We start from the raw sequence: 23,805 nt of genomic DNA, 5'->3' as shown, positions 1-23,805 counted from the left end.
TATGTATATATATGTATATATATATATATATATATATATATAGTGCAATGTGTGTAGGGAAAGTGGTTACTTCGGCCCCTCCGTCAAATAAAAAAAAATGCTTATTTTCGTAATTTGTAGAATTTTTTAAGACCCTTTATAAAGAATTGTAATTTTTATATAGGTATAAGAAATTATTTGCAATTTTTTCATTAAAAATCTTATTAATAAACACTATATTTTTTTTTAAAAATTTCAGTCGGGGCCTTCAGCAGTCCCAAGCCCTGGGACGATTGCCCCTTAAACACTCCTCCTTTCAGTACAGCCTTGACTAAATCATGTAAATTACATTCATAATTCTCTTAAAGTATCCCATAAAAAAGAAATGTTAGCTACTTTTTCACTCAAATTCTAGTGTTCCCAAATTTCCCACGTAGTAAACGCATGCACCTAGTCTTATCCCAGTAGTGACCAAGTTATTTGACTTTTCCAGGAAAAAAAACATATGAAAAAAAGTAATACGTCTATGACTTTTCAAGAATGATAAATATATGTATATGGAAATTTCGATTTTAATAAAAAAATTAGATAGTTTATTAAGAGCATTACTGTAACACCCAAGCTTAAGGCTCCTTATTTTGTGACTAACAACATGATGGGAGCATTGCAGTCAGCACTGTACACTGATCACATTTACTTCAGAGGAGCTGGTACTGATCAACCTGAAGCAGAGTGGGCTTCAAGTAGCCAGAGAGGATAGAACATTAGTATTTCAAAATGAACCACTAAAAATGCCTTAACATCGGTGCCTTAACCACTCAGATACAACAAATGATTACAATTTTAAATAGTTCAGAGTGCATAGCCAAATTTTTCATCAAAAAATAAGCACTTTTCAAGCACTCAAAAAATATTTTTAAGCACTTTTAAAAAATATCATAATTAGACAGAGTTGGCAAGTTTTTGACAATTGATGATTTTATTTGCTTGCCAGTGACGAAGACGATGGCACGTCACCAACGATTAAATTAACAAGAGAAATGAAATTTTCTATCGCTAATAGAGAAAAAAAATTGGCAATGTTTAGTCGGTCCCCGTAATCAGCAAAAATTCCAGAGATTGTTCAATTCTATTACAGAGGGTGGAAAATGAAGTCTGAAATTGAGAATCTCTTGCAAAATGCAACAGAGTTGCACATGAGAGACAAAAATCCTTACCACTCAAATCAAGTTCAGTATACACATCATCGAACATGTAAAGCAAATAGTGTTTTCATAGACCACAGACCGACGGTCGCCGAAATAGATTGAGGTTGGATAAATTGTGAAAACATTAAATAGGACAATGTCTTTTTGCATAATTTGTGGCGAAAATCAACATGGTCAAGAAAAACATCACATTTCGGAAAGAGGAAATTAAGCACCTTTTAAAAACACCCAATGAAAAAAGCATCTTTAAGGGCTTTTAAAAATCGAAAATAAGCACCTTTAAGCATTTTTTAAAAATGCTATGCACCCTGTAGTTTATTACAATATAAAAATTCCGCATTACACATGAATTTTTGGAAGGAAAAGTAATATTTGTAATCAATACTTACTATAATTGATCTAAAAATTATACTAGAGTCTTAATAGCTACTTAATGTTACAAAAGATTTTAAGATAGCTTGGAGGTTATTTTTAATTTAGAATTTTTCCCGGTTTTGTCAAAAAAAATTTTAAGACTTAGATCTGAGTCACATCCTAGGAATTCAAGATCCTCGTGCAATCAACCACATTTGCAAAACATCCTCAACTCAAACACCAAAAATACTATGTAATAAAAAATAATCTTAATCCACTAACTTTTGTAAGTATTTAAATATATTACATGAATAAGAATATAAAAATCTTGTTTAAGCAAATAAAAGATTAAAGAGATTAATACATTAGAAATAAATGAGTGTTTAACTTACCTGTTTTAGAAATTGATCAGCATTAACAAGATCTGTACATCCATATACAATTTTCTTTTGAACTGGATTTGTTTTGCCCTGACAAAAACAAGAGACAAAATGTTGAAATATATAAATCATTTTTATCTTCTTTTAATATACGTATTCTAAATCATAGGTCAAAATAAAATGCTACACTAACAAGTTAATAAGTATAATACAATTACTAATATTCTGTAATAAGCAATCAAAATAATTTAATATTTTTATTTAGTCATTTAAATTATTTAAAATCTAATTAAATTAGATAAAACTGATGAATTGAAATATTATCAAAAGAAAAAAAAAGGTTCAATAATTTTGAGCAAAACCTGATAAAGGTATATGCAGAGTTCATTCTAGGCAAGGTAAACAGGGCGCAGTACCCTGCTGCCCTTTTAGTCAAAAGAATCCACCCTGTTGCCCCTGAAGTAAATTAGTGCCCTGATATAATAGACTCCATACCCTTTTTGCCCTTGCTTTCCTCAACCCTTCCTTTTTTTTTCCCAAACTCTACTATGGATTTCTTAAACTTTTGTTATTTGCAATTCTTTTTATTTAGTTTGACATTGCTGTCAATACATAGATTTATATGGGAAAGGAAAAATAGCCATCACACCCCCTTGTTGCACTTGTCTTGGAAAGTTTGCAGTTACTTCCACTATCATTAAATCATAATTATTAATCATTTTAATTATTAAATCATAACTACAGACACTTAAAAACATACATTTATTATTTTATTAATATGATTGCTTTGCTACTTTCAGTAAAGTAAAAAAAAAAAATCTTTTACTAATTGACAATGTTTTTTAATAGAACGTGTAAAGTCCATATGAAGAAATTATTGCCTTATTAGAATAATAATGCCCCTTTTTTAAACTTTTGCACCCTGCCCTTTTTTTTTGCCTAGAAGGAGCTCTGCTATATGTATCATCACACAATTCTAGTCTTAAGTCTTCACAAAGTCTTAATTTTCCTTTGCTTATTTATCAAAGTTAAAAGTTTTAGTTAAAACTTAAAGTTTTTTAAATTTTAGATTAAATATGTTATAAAGTGTTTTGGAAATAAAAATAATAAACACATTAGAATTTTTTGATGAATAAAAAAGTTTTAAAAAAATGTTTGAAAAAAATTAATATTTTCTAGATTACTTCATTAACAATTGACATGCCTAAAGTAGTAAACTGTGATATAGATTTTTTTTTCACAATTTGTCTATTTTTAAAAAGATTCAACACATTTTAATAATAAAATTAAAAAAATTTAAATACAGTTTTCTTTTTCATTTAGATGTTTTTAGTTCTTTTATAAAGCTAAATAAATAGGACTATTGATACACAAGATAGAATTAGATTAAATAACCACTTAAAATGTTCATAATTAATGACAAAATTCATCACTTTCTAGGACCAAACATAAGAGGAAAAATTATTAAAAAATATTTTTAAACTGTAATCTGCTTCATAAACTTTCGTACTTTTAGTACAGTAATGCATTTAACTTCAGTAAAAGATCTTACATTCTCAAGTTATTAACATACATGTAAATAAATATATTTAAAAGTTTGAATAGTATAACTCAACTATATACACATACACAGAATAGAAATAAAAATTGGACTTCTCAAATCTGAAAACCTCCTAAATCCAAACAATTAATTCACGATGAGAGAAAAAAAAGCTAAATTAATTTTAAAATAGAGGCAAGATGCTGAAATTTGCATTAATAATAGTTTTTTTAAAAAAAAGTTTTAAATCTTTCTTACTTTAGTGTAATCCATAAGATTTTGGTACTCAATATAGTTTCCACCGCCTACCACAAACACCACAGCCTGCAAAATCAATAAAATGTCATTTTATATATGTAAATAACAAGAACCATATTTAAAATTTTAAGTCAATATTTTTAAATTTTAACATTTAGTACAATAACATTTAATAATAAAATTAACTTTCAAAATTTTTTTGAATAAAAAATCACTTATAAAGTAATTTGATACAAAAAATTATTACTAGAAACAGTAAGTTTAACAGCACTGATTAAAGAAAAATAAACTAAAACAAAAATCACAATTCAAAAATCACAATTTTCCAATAGTTATAGGAAAGTTTGAAGCATTCTAAACTAGGGAGAAAATGTATGATCTTTTAAAAAATATTTTAAGAATAAATAAATTAGTTTAAATTTTTATCTCCAATGAAGTAACAATGAATAATATCAAAAATAAAGTAATACTTTTCATATTTATATCTTCATTATTGACAATTATTTTAAGGAAGATTTGTTTCTTATAATAATTATTCAGATAAAAAACATTAAACAAGGACAACCCAATTTATAATGCACAAAATATTAAGCATTGCTTCGAAATGTTAAAAAATAGAATGTAGCCCCCTTCAAGCTTAATGTAACATACACAAATTTCTTTTTTTTTTTTAAAGCTTTATTCTGAGTTTATAGTAATAAGTTAGTAGTCTTTATACACCCTTCAAATTAAATTGTTTTGAACTCGAAATATAACTAAATAAAGAAGCTTGTTTGAACATAGTAATTAAAAAATTTTAAAACTTAACTACTTATAATGGTAATGTTTTTACATGCAGTAAAAGCTAAATTAACAACCTAGTCACAAAACTGGTGGTTGTATCACAAAAATAATAAATGACACTTCAAGTAAAAATCAATAATGAAATTAAACTTACATCTTGGAATGGTGATCGATTCCTAGGAATAGAAGAGCTACGGAAGAAAAAAATTTAAAGAATCGTTAAAAAAACTTTAATCAAGAAACAAAGTCTTGGCTTTTAATTTTCAACAATGACAAAAAAATATGGAAAAATTTAACACTACAACACATTGTTAAGCATAAATTTTGTCACTATATTTTCATACATTTTAATTAATAAACTGTAAAATTATTAGAGCAAGTTTGAGCAAACATTTTCATGTTGAAAGTATTAACACACACAAAAGAAGAAAAAAATAGATTTGGTGAGAAGGAAAATTAGATTGTACCATGAACTAGATTTTAAGATTAAACAAATATCATAGAAAAATTTTAAGTTACAAAAAAAAAAAATCTATTTTCAAAGCTAACATTTTAAAACAATCACAAAATAATTTGCACAGAAATATGAAAATAAAACTTTTAGGAGAATAAACAAAAATTATTAAAAAATGGGCATTGAATAAGCATAAATTATAAAAAATATAAAAAAATTTAATACTATACTGAATAAAAATGGAAATGTATAAGTCATATGAAATAATAAATATGTTAAAAATAACACTTTAGTGAACTTTATAGAAGGAAATTTAAAATTTCTGTTGTCAACACAAATCTACACAAAGAAGATGCAGATTAATAAAATTAAAAAATATGTTAACTGTTTGCAAGTGTTTAAAAGATTACTTCTAAAAATATTAGAAATATGCATTTAAAAATCTTAGGATTTCATACTTCCATAACTAGGTTGGTGATAATCATAACCATAAATAATCTGTTCACAGATAGTTAAAAAATTACTGAACAGGTTTTAAAAAAATATAAAACATTAATGCAATTTTTATTTACTATCATTAATAAATTGGGACTAAAACATTTACCTATCAGTTGGACGCAAAAGCTTTGGATCAAAATATCGATAATCATCTGTTTCAGGTAAAGATTTCATTTCCATTAATGAATCAACTATCCTTGTAATTGGTAAATTCTAAAAAATATAATTATAATAGCATTACATATAATTACAAAATGTTCAATATTACACACCTGTAGCATATTACTATAACCAGTACTCACTTCATAAACTGTACTAAGAAAATAAGAATAAATTTTTGACATTAAGATAAAAACAAATTCCTTAAAATATCTCTTAAAGCTATTATTTTATTATATTTAAAAGTATTATTTATGGTTAATGTTAAGTAAATATTACAACAAAACACATCTCTAGATGCCCCAAGATACCAAAATATGCTACCTAAAATTATAACAGTACAATGTACTTAGCACTAGACATACAGATTATAGCTTACAATTTAAAAAGAAAAATATACATTTTTGAGCAATATTTCATTATAATGCTTTACTATTTGAGGTCTACATGCTCTAAGATATCAAGATATGCTATCTAAAATTATAATGGTGCAATGCTCTTTGCACTGCATATACCCATTATTTGAATAAAAAAAACTATTTTTTTAAAAATAGTATATAAAAAATTTATTAAAAGTATTGATCTATTTCAAAATTATATACTTACATGTTTTTTAACAACTAAGTTTTTTACACCTTCCATTACAAATTGTGAACCATGCGACATTAACTTAGAAAACATGCTGTAAAAATGAAGATAAAATGTATAAATATATATATTTTATTGATTTATTATACATATATACATATAATTATTATATTGATATATTTCGCTTTGGCTATATTAATACAATGTTAGAAAGCACTTTTTTTGGGACATAATCATGTGAGTTGATGATGCAATTATATATTATTTTTCCTTATTTTGTTTTCCGGCTTGTTTGATTTTTCAATTTTTAAATATTCTTTTTAATTTTTGAATATTTTTTAAAAATTTTATATATACATATATATATTATAATTAAAAATTTTATGTATGATGCTATAATTTAGATAAGTAAAGCTTTTAATATTTAGAAACATTAAACTAATAACTAAAGCTGTTCTTAAATAGGTAATTGATTATTTGAAATACTAATCAGAACACAATTAAAAATATATATAAAAAGAGGAATTATGAAATGTAATCAAGTTAAATAAGCTTTTGTTACAAAAGAGCTCCCCTTGCCTCAGATAAAAATGACCTTATAAGAAGTAACGATTTTTAAAATTTGACCATATATCCGATAATCTGTAACAAAAAATTCCTATTCAGTGAGCCGGGACTTTGGAAAAGTGACCTTATATGCGGATGACCTTATATAGAGGTCTGACTGTACACACATATATTATATATATTACTTGATGGAGAGCATAGTATTTGAGGTAGATACATACCTAACTGTTTTTGTTCCACCACTATACTGACTAGTTGAATTTGAAGAAAGCTTGCTGTAAGTTCTATAAAAGAAATGACACAATTTTTTTACATAATTAAATGTTTATATATTAAAAATTTTATATAAAAAAATTTTAATGTATTTAGCTATAATCCTTATCAACCATATTAAGTCAAAATAAGCAATTATACCATCATATGAGATTATGTTGTAATTTATGCTAGCATTTGCAATAAGCTGAGGTGGCCTCAAAAATTTGCCCTTTTGCGACTCTTCACTGCACTGTACAGCATTGTAGTAATATAAGTTTTCAATGATTAAGAACCAGTTTTTTTAAGAATAAATAGTTGCATTGATGATTTTGTTGGAATTTTCAAGACATGGAAGGCTACAACATTGACACTTATTTCGTGATGTACTGCTTCCACACTAACTGTTAAGAAATAAATATTTAAGGGTCACTCATAGCACTAATGTCATTCAGAATTCATTAAAATAAGTAGTTTTTTTCTTGGATTTCGACTGTTAAAATCTACTTCTGCCAACAGTGAAAAAATATAAACTTTAAGAATATGTGCTGAAAATTAATATGTAACACTTAGGAGCAAAAGCAAAGTATGTGTTATGTATTTGTGGTATAGCCTTAAAATTTCAAAAATATGAAATTTTACACATGATTCAATGTTATTGAATGCCTTGTAACGTAACAGTGTGTGACAACTGAGCTAAAAGCATCAATTCCTCGAGAGGTTATGCTAAAATGATGTTGATGTTGCTTGAGAGACATACACGAGAAGTGATGTTCTTTTTGTGTAGTTGAGAAAGAGAGTGTTTTCTGCGAAGAGATATTTTTTTGGGGTAATATTTATTGATTTTTCGTGCGAATGTTTAAATAAATTGTTTGGTACAACTCACGTCTTATTTCTGGTTGTTGTGACACAACAGAATTTTACTGGTGGCAGCGGCGGGATATAGTAAGAGTAGTTGATTTAACGTAGTCAGTGATTGTATATTTAGTTTTTTATCAGTTGTAAATTATGGCTTTTCTTAATAAAACAAAAAAAGTGGATTTGATAGAATTGGCCGACGAATTAGGTGAATCTGTTCCACTTCAAGCAAATGTTTGTGAAATTAAAAAAATAATTCAAACTAGTAAACATTATGAGGTTGAGGATGTAAAGATGTGTTTGACTCGTATAACGGAGGAGAGAATTAGGCGAGAAGAACTTGAAAAACAAGAACGGCGAGAAGAACTTGAAAGACAAGAACGGCGAGAAGAACTTGAAAGAGAAAGACAAGAACGGCGAGAAGAACTTGAAAGACAAGAACGGCGAGAAGAACTTGAACGGCAACATCAATTGGAATTGCGTAAACTCGAATTAGAAGCAAATTCTCAAATTCAGCACCAAAACAGACCGGTATCAGGTGAAACAAATCATAAAATACAGATTTTACAAATAACACCAAAATTTAATGAAGGTAAAGATGAAATGTCGTTGTATCTGATAAATTTTGAACGTCGAGCAGAAATTGCACAAATTCCTAAAGATGAATGGGTGCCTTACCTATTGAGCGTAGTACCACCCGACATTTCAAATATGTTGGCGAGAGAGTCTCCTAATGATGCCAATAACTACGACTTTGTAAAAGAATTGATTCTTAAACAATATAAGCTTAATGCAGAGGAACTCAAACAAAATTTTTATCGACATTTTAAATCACCTGAAAAATCTTGGCGAAATTTTGCACAAGAATTAAATTGCTATTTTAGCGAATGGGTTTCTGAAGCAAAAATTACCACTTTCGATGATCTTAAGAGTTTGATGGTTACCGAGCAAATGAAACGTCATGTACCAAATGACATGAGAGATCATTTTCTTGAAGATTGGATGGAATTGAATTCTTATTCCAAATTAGCCGGAAAATTGGACGACTATGAAAGTTTAAAAAACAGTTTCAAGGAAAAGTCTGTGTCTTATAATCGAAGTAACCAAGATGATTCTTGGCGATTTCCGAACCAAAGTGATACCAGAACTGAAGAAAAGTTGACTTGGCAGAAAAATAATGTTAAAGAAAATGTTCGCGAAAGAGAATTTGAAAGAAGAAGACAGCTTAGATGCTATGAATGTGGTTCTTATGATCATCTACGCCCTCAATGTCCCAAGGCGAAAACAAATTCTGAAACTGTGGCTTCGCTTCACGTTTCGGAATCAAGGTTTCCTGATAGTATAATGACACCATATACGAGCATTGGCGTGGTAAATGGCGTTGGCATTTCAATACTACGAGACACTGGCGCAACCTTGGATTTAATTCCTAGGAGATTTGTAAAACCTGAAATGTACACGGGTGAATCTGTTTGGATAAAAACTCCAATACAGGAAGAATCATTTTGTTTTCCATTAGCCGAAGTTGAATTAAACTGTAAGTTAGGAAAAGTGGTTACTAAGGCAGCTGTATTAGGTGATTCTCTTGATAAAGGGTATTATTTATTGGGTAACAAAACGGCTGCTCTATTGGAAAATTCGTTTGAAGTCCCAATGATAAGTGCTGTAATGACTCGAAAACAAGAAAATATGAATGAAAGGAGGGAAGTGGAAAATAAAGATAATGTACAGCTCGGTATAGTCGATTCCAATGAACACATCGTTACTTCTGATCAAACGGCGAAAAACGATGACTTACTCACTGAAAAGATTCGTGACTCCAATTTTACTGTTTATTTTCCTGTTTATTTTCCTTTACTGTTTTATTTTCCTATATACCGATAAACAAAACAGTTTTATGGCAACCTATATAGATCAGTTTTGACAAAATTTTATGTATGTTTTTTTGCCATTTCCTACTTTTGCAAAGAAAACTCTGTGGAAGGGAGGAGTTAGACTGTAACGTAACAGTGTGTGACAACTGAGCTAAAAGCATCAATTCCTCGAGAGGTTATGCTAAAATGATGTTGATGTTGCTTGAGAGACATACACGAGAAGTGATGTTCTTTTTGTGTAGTTGAGAAAGAGAGTGTTTTCTGCGAAGAGATATTTTTTTGGGGTAATATTTTGTGATTTTTCGTGTGAATGTTTAAATAAATTGTTTGGTACAACTCACGTCTTATTTCTGGTTGTTGTGACACAACAGCCTTAACAAAGTACAATATTTGTTGGTAAAGGCTTTAGGTATCGTAGAAACAATGTCAACTGATTCAGCTTTTAATAAATGTGGCGCTTAACCTAGAAAGAACCTGGAAAATGTTTTAAAAGTTGTGATTTAGGCTCAATGTGAATGTTTTCTTCCAGACTCACAGTGGGATTTACTCGCCATCTAGTATTTGTTCAAAGGGGTAAAAAAAAAAATTTAAAAATCACTAATTTATCTCTACACTAGTAACAGAAGTGCAAGTTTCAAAACATAATTTTGGAGCATCTTTGGAGCAACAAAAATGCAATTTTGGAGCAGCGAAACAAAGATTTGGATCACATTAATAAAAAAGAATTAAGACAAGAATTTAATAACAAGATGCAACTTTTGTTGCATTTTTACACCAAATTAAATAAAACTAAACTCAAATCAGTAGAACTAATAGTTCAAAGGTACTAAAACTGCTCACAAATAAAAACTACGGCTTCGTACTTAAATCTATATATATCACTTGTTTTCTTTTATTGTTCAAACCTCAGAAAGCTTTAAATCTTATTGCTAAGTTTGAAAATTTGCATGAATTGAACGACTCTAAAATTACAAAATTATCCCCCGAGTATTTCTTTAGAAATTTTTAAAAAAATGTCAAAAACTAAAAGTATCATTTCTATTATTATAATGCAGTGTATATCTAATATATTATTCTAAACACAGATACTCACTTCCACCTCCTCATGTACTGAACAGTTTCAACTTCACAGCCAGCATCTTTTAATGCTGTTATATATTGGTCCACTTCAGCCTGCAAATAATTTTGTATCCATAGTATAAAGATGCTTGCATTCTTTTAAAGTTTAGTAAAAATGTGTATAAAATATAACTCACCTCTGTCATAGGAGGGCCACATATGAAACTGATCAAAAAGAGCCTTAGTTTATCACTTGGCAATCCAGCTAAAGAAATTTTAGAAACATAAATACACAGATATGAAGAGGGATAGTTTGGTGGCTGTTCCATAGCAACAGACAAAGTGGCTGTCTGTTGCTATAGAAAAGAGCACTTTCAAAGAGAGAAGCTTCTCTATCCCCAGATTTCCTTTCTCAATTGACACCAAAACAGTCTTATATATTGACCCAACAACCCTACTCGAAATAGTTAAATATCATAACTGCAACTGCTCCAGACAAATGGTGAGGGTAGTTCTTTCCATAGACAGAATATACATTATTTTAAGATTTATATAAAATTAATTTACAGCACACAGTAACATGAAATTCATTTATAATTACCTTCTGGATCTGTAATCATGTCCATCAATGATTTTTCCTGTAAAGAAATTTCATTATTTACTGAACAATTATTTGAATTACAATTTACGAATTTAAAAAACACAAAAGGAAACTGAAAATTGAGATAATGTAAGGAAAATTAAAAGAAAGAAGCTTTCTCAAATTTTAAGAAATAAAACGAAAACATTTTCGCTACGGCCCTCTGTAAACTAGGAAATTAAGGCTTCTCAAATTCATGACCAGCAACATAATGGCAGCAAATGGTTAGTATTGAGGACCAATCGCCTTTACTTTCCAGACAAGCTGGTGCCCATTGATCTAAAGATGGGCGGACATCAAGCTGCCGCAAGGGATCGAATGAAAGAACTTCACAACGGCATCTCAGTGGCTTTACCACCAAGCCATAATGGCTCATGTTGAAGGATAAAAAATCTTTATATAGATTATAAATAATGACTATAAGTACAAATTTTTATACTTTATTATAATTTTAGTACCTTTTCATAAGTTTTATTTAAAAATACCAGCAAATTATATGGGAAACATTATCTAGAACTAGAACTTAATAGGTCTGAAATGAATTTGATAAATTTCAATGCATAGATTGAGACCTCACTCTGAAATTCCAACACAATACAATGCATAATTGATACTGTTTAAGTAAAAGAAAAAAATAAGAGTACACATTCCTCAAAGGCATTATAAAAGAGTCAAGGCTTCATAAAAAATTGAACTACAGTATTATTCAAGCAATCACATTTTAAAATATGGATAAAAACCCGACTAACTATAATAGTAAAATTATAATCATTACTTTGTAACCCAAGCAACAACAAAAAACTATTAGCATAGTGACATGGAAAAAAACAAATCAAGGCATTATAATTGATCAAAAAAAATCAGATACTTACTAACATAGCTTTGCCCAAAATTTTTTCTTCAATTTCAAAATAAACATCTAATTTTCGACTCTAGAGTAAAGATATTAGAAGCATGTATTTAATATAAACTTAATATGTATTTTACACAATATAATTATTTCAATTATAGAAAAAAAATCACCTTAATATGATCTAATATAGCTGTGGCAACAGTCATATGCATATCAATTAATCTCTTTTTTTCAAGGAGCTCTGGTAAGGAACTAAAATTTAATTCAACACAAATTAAAACCAACACAAATACTCCTGCATAACAATAAAATATTTTTTGCTAATAAAAAACGTATATGGTAACAATGTGGTTTTTATTAGGCACCAATCGCCCCTACTTTACAAGCTGGTGCCCAAGCCATGTTTTCTCGTTTTTAGATAAAACTTAATTACATACAGATTACAAGAAGAAAAAAAAACTGATAAAATTATTTAAATTTACCTTACTGCAGATGTTAACTTAGCAGTATTATCTGACATAGACCCAATCACTTCATCTGCTCCATTACTCATTTCTAAACCCTACAATAAAATTTTAATTTTTTGATAAAACTTTATTTGTCTGCAAAGAGCTGAAAATAAATATTAGCTACATTATAGTGCATAAAAAGTGACAAAAAAAGCAATAAAAAAGCATAAAAAGGTGACTCTATAAAACTAAATTTTAAAATCAATGATCTTAGAAATAAAGAAAAATAAGTTGTGAACTGAAAAGCAAAATTAATGGATACATTTGATTAAAAGAAACAAAAATTTGTCACATTTTTTACTCCTATTACTGTTAGGATTAATTTTGGGATAAGGTACTACTTGAATTTAGCTATGCACTAAAATGCAAATAGAGGAATAGTACAAGTAATTTAGGAAGAGTGCAAAAAATCTTATACCATTATTGATGCCAACAATGTTTAATTTTGGTAATAAGTTCTAATTAAAATAAAAAATAATGAATGTACTAAAAATCAAAATTAATGGGGAAAAGGTACTTATTCATTTAAGGGAATCATAAGATATTGCCATACTATTATTGACACCGGTGATACTTAATTAGTTTTTGTAATAGTTACTAGCTGAAGTGAAAAATAAACTATGTAATAAAAAGCAAAATTAATTAACAGAGAAATGGTATCAATTCATGTAAGAGATTTATAAAAAATGACTTAACAATTATTGATGCCAATTATGCTTAAAGAATTTTAATAATAGGTATTAATCTAAATAAAAAATAAGTTACGAACTAAAAAGCAAAATTAATGGAGGAATTGTACTAATTCTTAAAAAGAAACATAAAAAAATTGCCAGACTATTATCAACACCAATGATGCTTAATTAGTTTTGGTAATAGGAGCTACCAGTATTATGGTAATTGCTGTAGTTTTTATTTGTTTCAAGTACACTAATACAGGAAAAATGCATTATTATATTAGTTTATTTGGTACCTTTTAAAACTACATCAATACTGTACAGTTTTAGTATAAATACAGTGGGAAGAGGTTTTATACAATCTCTAAAAGGATATGTACCCGAGAAAATTGCTCGATTGTGATAAATTCACGAATTAAATACAGATAATCATTATTCTCATGAAATAAACTCTAAAATTATATTTTGCTTTATCTAAGAATATAAAAACACCAGGAAGAACAAAACATTGTGATAAATTTAAAAAAATTGGAGCTATTTTAGCTTTATAAGTTATTTTGGTAAATATCTTTCACAGCACATCACATCCTATACGAATGTGAAGCCCTCGCCCTTACGCGCCTCACTACCTTAGGCAATCCATATCCTAAAGAGCTTCACCTTAATTCCATTAAGGGACTGTCAGACTATAATAAAGTAGGCGACCCGAGACAATGGAACTAGGAAAAATTGGGCTTGGAGTATGGTACAAAATGCAACATGTGCAGAGGTGCCACATATCTGACAAGCTCAAGCAAGAAGAAGAAGAAGAAATATCTTTCAGCTTCATACATGATTCTAAGTGTTATTCAGTACTGATTATTTTCTTTTCTTTGCACACCGAACAAAGAGCGGGTATTCAGCCACTTATATAAAAAATTGTAGACATACATACCATAGCAGCTTTCAGTCGCTTAACTTCTTCTTCAGATGATCTGTAGGAATCTAACTCCCCCTGAACAGCTTCGGCAACAATCGGAAAAGGGCTTCACAAAAACAATTGGAAGAAGATTAATAGCTTATAGTTATTTTAAGAAAAACAACAACAAAAATTCAAGGTATTAAAAATTTACTCATTTTTTGGCAATAAATTGGGAAAAAGAGAAAGATTTGGAAAAAATATAGGATATTCTTCATAAATGCAAGATGCTTTTTTATCCTTAAAAAAAAAGACTAATAGTATGAATGACAGTTTCTGGCCCTTCTGCAAGCAACAACATACAGTATTTGCTTTTTTTAAATTATTGTGTTCTCCCTAAGCATTTTTTGAAGGGCAGCCCACCCTACTTGCTCTTTGATCCCAATAAATATACCTTCCTTTTAAATGCAAGTGCCTTTTTATTCATATTCCATTTTTAAAAAAATTAATTCACTGTTAAGATAATACACTGGCAAAATTATCTGTTAATTGGTTTAATTCTAAATACTGTTACAAATGTTTACTTTGTTAGGATTATTCTTAAATGGTTACATTTTACAAGTACTTTTTTAGGGGGGGATAATAAATTTTAATTTTTGAACCCAATCCAGAAGACAAGGGAACTCCTGGGTCAAGTATTGGGAGAAATTTGCCTTTGTGAATTACTTTTTGATGGAACTAGACCACATTTATCTTGCATGGAGAGGAAAACCACGAAAACCTCTCACGATTAGTCTGACAGCAAGGGGTTTCTAATCTTTGATCCATCTATCACAGAGGATATTTTATGTCAGCACTGTGGTCAGAGCGAGCTGGGGCAGAATTCATATTGACCACGAATCGCTGGGAATCAAACCAGTTCACCTCGTAGGAAGGCGAAAGCTATCCCCTAAGTCACCACGGATCACCATTAATTAAATAATTTAAAAACAAATAAAAAAAACTTGATAGCCATATTTATTATGTTAAATGCTAGTTAGGTTGAAAAAGAAAATTTTAGCCCATATTTATTGCAATTCTGCTACCACTTAAATTATTATACAAAGCTTTACTAACATTGGAATACTTGCAGGTATGCTTTACTACCTAAAAAAAGGTAACTGCATCAAGATAATTTAATGATGTTTTTCTTTTAAAAAAATTCTGGATAACTTCAGGATGTTGGCTTTTAAAAATTGGATCTAGTTTCTAGATATTTCGAGTTTTTCTAGTGCTTTCGCATAGAAACATTCAAAGTACTGCTGTACTAAGTTGAATAAATCAACTTACAATCTCAGTTTGTCATCTTTTAGTAAGATAATTTTTTTTATATTATTTGAACTTAATTTGTTTTATTATATGAGATATTGATTTTTACCTTCCTTTATACTGCATCCAAAATTTATCTGTTGGATTTAAATCAAAAGTTTTTGTTCTTTTTCTGGGCTTTGCACCAACATGCCCTGCTTTTTCTGTCACTTCTTCAATGGATACTCGATTTAATTGGAGATCCTGTACAAAAAGGAACATAATTTTAATTAAGACCATGCGTTCAGAATATGTCCAATCACACAAACAAGGATCGGGAACTACTCTGAAAATCTTTGGTCTAATTTTAAAAATAAAAATAAAAAGACTAAAAAAAATTTTATTGTAAAAAAATCTTTTGCATGACAATATTTTTCCTGTTTATTCATGCACTACGAAAAATCAAACTTTTTTTTTTTTTTTTAACTAAAAAGGAGTATTTATCAAAAAATTTTAACAAAATTTATACTTTCTTTCTAAAATTCCTTTGAAAAAGTTATTATAACTATAAAAAGAAAAGCTTTATAATTTTGCAAGGAATTTCAAACCAAACAAACTGTATTCTGGGATAATATTAGGCTCTGAGAATTTTCTGCATCCCTGATTAAGACATAAGGTTAAATACAGTATAACCCGATTATCCGTGGAATTGAGTGGCAAGCACACTGCTGCAATAAAAATCATGGATAACCCACAAAAAAGCAAGGAGGAAATATGAAAAATAATTTTAAAAGGAATTCATATGCAGATGTGCCAACCTCAGAAAATAAAAAAAGAGGAGACCCCAAAAGAGGGAAAGGGGGTGAAAGACTGGAATTAAGTGTAATGCTCATATGTTTATTACAAAAACTAAATAGTTAAAGACCATTACATTAGAAATCAGTATACATTTATTGAAAGAAGATTTATTTTTGATTGATGATTAGAGTAAATACAGAACATAATAATAAACTTTCAATTAAATCATAACAAGCACAATTAACTAGCAAATTTATTAACAGTAGCAGATTTTGCTCTTTTCAAGAAATCATCATCAAATTTTTGTTTAAAACAGGGTTCTGAATATTTTGGTTTGACAGTCATTAGGTTCTCCAAATTTTTGGCAGTCATAGAGGATCTAAACTGGGTGTGTGCTTTTGTAACCAAACTAAATATGCGCTCGCACTCAGAATTGATGTGTGGTATTGCTAGTATTGACAACATGAATTTAGATAACAAATCATATTTATTTTTAAACATGGCACACAATTTATCCCATTTAGAATCAATTCTTTGCTCTGACTCAAGAGAACCAAGAAAATCTTCCAGCTGCAAAGAATTGAATTGTGACTGCAATTCATCAACTGTTGAACAATCACCTAAAGATTTCAACAGTCCTGGAAAACGATCAATAAAAAATTTGACACTAGAAAAAGATGCTTTGTCAAAGTTTTCCATATTAGCAAATTCAGCATTAATTACTACTTCATCATTAAAGGGAAATTTCTGTCTCATATAGTCACATACTTTGACAAAATATTTTCTGATGTGTGCATAGAATGATTTCTTTTCTTTATCACTCAAAGACTCAACAATTTTATTCGTAGTCTGTCCTACAACTAGATCAACATCATCTTTTTGGTTATCTCTTGAATAAAAATTTACCTCTAAAAATGATTTAGAAGATTTTACAACATTTGGTAACATAAACTTGGATAAAAGTGTTTTAAAAAGTTCATTCATCAACTGCCTCAGGATGTGAATTTTTGGAGATTTACACTGTAATGTCACATTAAAATGTTCAAACACAGGCAGTATATGCAGCAAAAAGTTTACGTATGCCTTGTTAAGGTCAGAAGATAAAAACATAAAAAGTCTTTCTACTCTGGAAAGAATATTACCTGCACTAGAATTTTGATCTAAATTTACATTATCACATACCTTCTACTTCTTAGGTGCAGGCTGAACATTATCATTCATCTTTCTTTTCCCTTTATCAACAGATTCCAATTTAGGTAAATGAGCAGATGACTTTAATTTTGGAATAGTATATTCTGGTAAGGCAACAGAAGATGAATCTTTTACTTCTTCTTTAAAAAAAGAAGTTAATGGCTCCCATTGTTGCAGTAATCTAGATAAGCAACGTCCTAGTGACAATCATCTCGTAGAGACATGCTTTAGCACCTTTCTAATTTCTGTATTATGGAGTTCTTGAAACTTTTTCAGTTTCTCTTTCCTTTTAACACTTTTCTCCAAATAAAAAAATATATCAATTATATATTCTTCAATGTTCACAGGAATACAATTAGCCCCCTTTTCTGCAGCTAAGTTAACAAGATGGCATAAACAGCCTTGCACAAATAATTGTGGGATATCCTTTTTAAAAATTCCCCCTACTCCATTTTTTCCCCCAACCATAACAGGTGCATTATCAACACCTAATGCTAAGCAGTTCTCCAAAGGAATTTCACTCACTTTTAAACTATGCAAAACAAGTTTCACTATATTACAACCTGTAGCATCCCCTTCCAGAACTGGAACAGAATATAAATGTGTTCCTACAAGTTGCTTGTTTTGATCATTACAAGTAGCAACAATAGGAAATAACTTAAAATCTCCTTTGTTGCTTCCATCGGTTGAAATAGAAAACATGTTTGTTCTCAGCATTTTGGCAATATCAATCTTTTCAGACTGTGTCATTTCCCCTATTATGGCAGTAGTTTTAGTTCTGGCACAACCGTATTGTTTGGCTATTTTGCTATCAGGAAACATATTCCTTAATAGCGGACCAACGTGATCAGCCACACTTATGGGAAGATTATGTTCAATAATAAAGGATGTAAACATACATTCTGCCCGAATCACATTCATATCGTTCTGGACAAAGGAAAAGCCAAGAGTTTTGTTTTCGGCGAGAGTTTTTGTCATTCGCTGATGCTTTTCTCTCTCAATGTGCTGAGTTATATCTCCTCTGCCTTTGTGCTTTATCAAAATATCTGTCGAACATACGGTGCAAAAGGCATAATTTACTCCACTTTTAGATGAAGTAATAAATGGAAATTCATCAGAATAGGTCTTGTTGAATGATGTTGCATATTTTTTATTCTTTTTTTCAGACATTTCATTCAATATTTTCAGACAAAATCAAAACAAGTCCAGCACCACGTGAAACGTAATCGAGATCGGAGACGAAATTCAAAGCAAACAAAAAATTAATTCACTTCACTTCCCAATGTGAGAGATTGATCTTAAATCTTTGTTGAAGATACGTTCGCGCACTGAAAAGAATAACCAATCAGAAAACGATGCTTCCGAAGAGAGAGGCGGGGCATAAGCAATGACGAATTCGAAGGATTGGCTATGATTGGATGAGAGGTACGTGTCAACGCCGCGTCTACGTTTATTACAACTGCGCCGAGAATCGTCATTCTGCGAGGAAATAATAATAAAAAATAAATAAAAAGACGGAGACATCAGTGGGTTTCATTATAGCTACTCTTGGCATTTGTGCCATTTAACTTAACATTTTATAAAAATAAACATACAAATTACAAAAATAGTATCATTTACATGCAAAAGTTAAAACTTATCAATAAGTTAATATAAAAGTTAAAATTAATTCAAATATTACCAAAACATCATGTGCTAGAGCTTGATAAGTCCACGTATGATGCAAAGGAGTTGCCATATCTTGATTTCTATCTAAAATAGCCAACAATGGTCTCTGAAATCTGTAACAAAAAATAATAGAGATAAGCAAAAAAAATTAAAATGGGTTAGATTCAAGACAGAGCCGCTAAATAGAATGTGCTCCAGATTGTTGAAACTGTGCTCAGGGTGCATAGCCAAATCATTCTACAAAAAATAAGCACCATTTAAGTGCTTTTTAAGCACTCAAAAAATATTTTTAAGCACTATATACATTAGCAAAATGCAAAATAATTTACAAAGACTTTATATGATCATGATAAAATAACTAGTTTCTGGCAAAGAACTCTTTTCTTGATTATAATAGCCATTAAAAAATGCATCAAGAGATTTTTCGTTTCGATATCAGAGAGTAGAAAATGAAGCCTGAAATGGAAAATATCTTGCAAAATGCAGCAGAGTTGCACACGAGAGTGCAACAATCTCACCGATCCCTGCTCAGTAGACGCACACGCCGACTCGCAAGTATTTCATCAAACATGTAAAATAATTGGCGCTTCCATATGCTATAGACCGATGGTACGCCGAAATAGATTGTTGGATGAATTGTAAAAACGTTGAATAGAACGACGTGAAAAGCATTGTTTTGCATAATGCGTGGCGAAAAATGACATGCTAAAGAAGAAAAACTCATTTTTGAAAAATAAAAATCAAGCACTTTTTTAAAAAAAACCAATGAAAAAAGCACCTTTAGGGGCTTTTAAAAAATAAAAACCAAATATAAGCACCTTTAAGCACTTTTTAAAAACACTACGCACCATGTGTGCCATATCTGTTAAGATTTCAAAAAAGATCAGCAGTTTTAAATGCGTAGAGATAACCCTTTCTTTTCATTTTACGTAAATAAATTACTTCTAAATAAAATATTTTAATAATCTTTACTTTTATTTGTCATAGTATATATTATTTAAGAGTGAGCAAACAATATTTATCATTTAAACTTTGAAATGAAAATGGTGGATCTGAATGGGAGGATTTCTACAGACTCGGTTCAATAGGAGCAGTGAAAATCATCTTTAAGATGTTTCTTGAAGGGGTTCATAACATGAAAATTGAAGCAATTAGTTACACTTACAGAGTTACCGAACTGACCCAAACTTACTGATTATACACAAAATTATAAAATAAAACAAATACTTACGAAAATGGTGTAGGCATACCATCAGGCGCAAATAAACTATTCCTGGCATCTCTTAGATTTTCTCTTATCTTTTTGTCAAGCTTCTACAAATAATAAAATAGGAAATTTAATTTTCTTAAGGCTCTGAAACATAATTTACCTTTTTTTTAAATATTTAACAAACTTTTAATATGTTACATCTATACATTTGTTAAAAATTACCTCAGCAACCATTTCAGCAGCATTTCCTCTCGGACTTCTAATAATAGGTACAGCTCCTAAAATAATCATATATTCATTTTTTTTTTAAAGAATAAAAAATCACCATGATTTTTTTTTTTTTTTTTTTTTTTTAATTTCACAAAATGATCTTAGTCAATTTCTCTACAAGTACCAATGCATGATATTTTCGGCTGAAGGTCAATTCCATTGTTTTTACTCGTATTTTTATCATATACTTTCAACACTTGAAAAGTACGATTTCGAAATTTAGAGATGTTCGGTTAAAAGGATACAACATGATGAAGACAAGGATAAAAGAAAGCATAAACTGCTCTTTTTATTCCATATTTAATGTTTATTTTATTCATTTGATTTATTCATAACTGTGATATTATAAATTAATCATAAAAGAAATAATGTGTTCGCAATAATTTTATGCATTAATTTCGCACAAATGGAGATTATTTGTTTACTTTTTATTTCTATTTTTTTTAAATTATTTTAAAGGGTCTTTAACTGTATCATTTGATATGTTAAAATTTTAGAAATTTAAAATTAGTAAAAAGAAACGAAATGCATTCGTGATTGCTTTGTGTAGTACAATTTAGTGCAAAACAAGATTTATTTTATTATTAAAATTTCATTTAATTATTGTAAGGATTTTTAGCTTTTTAATCATTTTATTTAATAATATTTAAGTATTTTAAATCAGATTACAATAAAGCTATGTTTTGTGATCGCGATTGTTCTCTATGGTATAATTTTGCGCTTAGTAAGATTCTTTTAATCAATTTATTATATTTTAATAACTTATTTTTATTATATTTAGGTTTTTAACTTCTTTATTTACATAAAATTCAAGTATTTCAAATTAGTATTTATTAATGTAATGCGTTTGCGATTGTGTTGCATTTGAATTGCTTGCAATTGTACAGGGCACAATTTTGCTTAAATTTAAAAGTTATGAAAATTATCAAAATACATAATTTCTGATTTTAAGTAAAATCCCATATATTAATTTAACGTATATTTAATAATTATTTCAATGATTTATTGAAGTCAAATAATGTGGAATGTCTAATCAAATAATAAAGTTTAAAATGACAATAAGCAATTAACTTACCTAATGTAACAAATACAGAAAATAAACTATCAACAATAGTATCAATTAAAAATTCCATCTCTGTATCTTTCATATCTCCTCTATTAACCGCTGAAAATATGAAAAATGTAATTTATTAATATAAATTGTAAAAATATAATAAAGTTTTTATCCAAAATAATGATAACAGCAGCATTTATAACAATTTTGGTCAAAAAATAATAAATGTGTTATTATATTTATTTAAGTTTTATACATAAAACTTAAGTGTAGTAATAACACATTAAAAAATTTAAATAATTTACTTTGCAGAAAGACACGCTTCAAAAATAAATAAGTCAATCCACAATACGAATGAAAATGTAAACAATACAATATAAAGAGCACAGTTCTTAAAACTGTGTACATAAAACTAAAGCCAAAATATTGAAAAAAAATACTGGTGTTATAATATAGAAAACTCTATTATAAATATAGAAAGCAAAGAATTGCTTGAATAAAGTGTTCAAATACTTACTAAGCGTAATGAATTATAAAAATTAAAATAACTGAATAATTATTATTATGCTACTTGATAAATGGTATTTACCAAAATAATTTAATGAAGAACGATCTTGATGCCTAAGAAAGTAAAGGTTATCTTCAACAGTGATGAAGTTCAGATACTGATCAAACACCTAGAAAAACAGTAGAATATTAACATGTAACAAGAAGCAAAGTCATGTGTCAAAGTCATAAGTCATGTGTACTAACCGAATTAACAGATGAAACACATCCAGCATTAAGAGATGCACTAGCTAAATCCTCCAATCTTTGTCGAGAAATTGGTGAAATAAAATTTAAAAAATAACTATCGTATAGCTGATTCCTAAAATCCTAAAACAAGAAACACTGACATAAAAATTACTCATAAATATAATGGAAAAAAAAAAGACTATAAGATTCACATGCATCATAAAAGTAATAATAAGTAAGTACAATAGAGAACCATTTATCCGGTATTCAGATAACCGGGAAACCAGAAAACCGGGAAAAATTTTGATCGGTTTTCCCGCCATTTTAAACTAGAACGATTATGAAAAAAAAGTGGAAATGAACTCATCCTTGAAGTTGAGTAGAGGAAAATGTAAGGAAGGGGAGAATTTTTCCCCATTTACCCAGAGAAACATCATTTCCTCCGTGACTTTGAAGGCAGGGAAGGGAGGAATGTTTAATTTTCTCCTTTAGGCCGTCAATCAAGCTCAAGGGTGTGTTATCTGTTTAATTTACGAGGGGGGTGGAGAAAATGCATTGCATGCCCTTCAGATCAGTGAACAGAAGATGAAAGAGAAAAATATGTTTATCTATTTGACATTGATTAATAAAAATAAAATCTTTTTCCTCTGAATAAATTCAAGTGCGGTATTATTTGCAAGTTTTTATTGATGTGGAATCACATCTGCTGCAACTAAATATCGTGTTTTTATCAACAAAAAATAAATAAATAAAAGGAGAATTGTTTATTAATTTAAACATACGATTATTTTATGAAGCAGATTGCAGTTTTGCTTTTCTGATTCCACTACGTTTGATTTTTTTTTCTTTTCACACTCAATAAATTAATTATTTTTATTCATAAGTTTTATCATTAGTTTTTTTTTTTTTAATTCCGTTGATCTTGCCTTGTTCCGGGTTTCAATATTTATGTTAGTGCCTTTTTTAACTATCGTTTCGGTTCGATAATTTTCAAGTGTTTTTATTTAGATCAATAAGTTTTCCTTTTATTTTATCGTTTCCCCCGTATAATTAGGTATGAAATATATTGCATTATTTAACCATTGGTTTTGTTTATATTAGTTAATTTAGGAATTGTAATTATTTTTAAAAAATAAATACTGGAATTTCGTATTTTTTTAATCTTGTTTTTCCTGTCTAAACTTGCAAATTTTTTTATTCTTTTAAA

General features: G+C 28.9%; 1 protein-coding gene across 1 annotated transcript in view; it reads right to left on the bottom strand.

Moving 5' to 3' along the window:
• Window positions 1-23,805, bottom strand: part of LOC107438356 (sec1 family domain containing Slh) — a 27,502-nt gene that overhangs the window by 904 nt on the left and 2,793 nt on the right. Inside the window, exons 5-24 of the mRNA XM_016050642.3 lie at window positions 22,617-22,739; window positions 22,453-22,540; window positions 21,885-21,974; window positions 20,762-20,817; window positions 20,561-20,643; window positions 19,343-19,442; window positions 15,803-15,936; window positions 14,422-14,512; window positions 12,787-12,866; window positions 12,475-12,556; window positions 12,324-12,383; window positions 11,413-11,449; window positions 11,009-11,076; window positions 10,846-10,925; window positions 6,990-7,052; window positions 6,220-6,295; window positions 5,561-5,667; window positions 4,657-4,693; window positions 3,720-3,785; window positions 1,934-2,011 (exon numbers count right to left, since the gene is read on the bottom strand). Coding sequence (XP_015906128.1) covers window positions 1,934-2,011; window positions 3,720-3,785; window positions 4,657-4,693; window positions 5,561-5,667; window positions 6,220-6,295; window positions 6,990-7,052; window positions 10,846-10,925; window positions 11,009-11,076; window positions 11,413-11,449; window positions 12,324-12,383; window positions 12,475-12,556; window positions 12,787-12,866; window positions 14,422-14,512; window positions 15,803-15,936; window positions 19,343-19,442; window positions 20,561-20,643; window positions 20,762-20,817; window positions 21,885-21,974; window positions 22,453-22,540; window positions 22,617-22,739 — 1,599 coding nt within the window. The remainder of the gene's footprint in view (window positions 1-1,933; window positions 2,012-3,719; window positions 3,786-4,656; window positions 4,694-5,560; window positions 5,668-6,219; window positions 6,296-6,989; window positions 7,053-10,845; window positions 10,926-11,008; window positions 11,077-11,412; window positions 11,450-12,323; window positions 12,384-12,474; window positions 12,557-12,786; window positions 12,867-14,421; window positions 14,513-15,802; window positions 15,937-19,342; window positions 19,443-20,560; window positions 20,644-20,761; window positions 20,818-21,884; window positions 21,975-22,452; window positions 22,541-22,616; window positions 22,740-23,805) is intronic.

Source organism: Parasteatoda tepidariorum, chromosome 9, assembly GCF_043381705.1.
Source record: "Parasteatoda tepidariorum isolate YZ-2023 chromosome 9, CAS_Ptep_4.0, whole genome shotgun sequence".
Classification (NCBI taxonomy): domain Eukaryota; kingdom Metazoa; phylum Arthropoda; class Arachnida; order Araneae; family Theridiidae; genus Parasteatoda; species Parasteatoda tepidariorum.
This window is presented reverse-complemented; position numbering and strand designations above follow the sequence as displayed.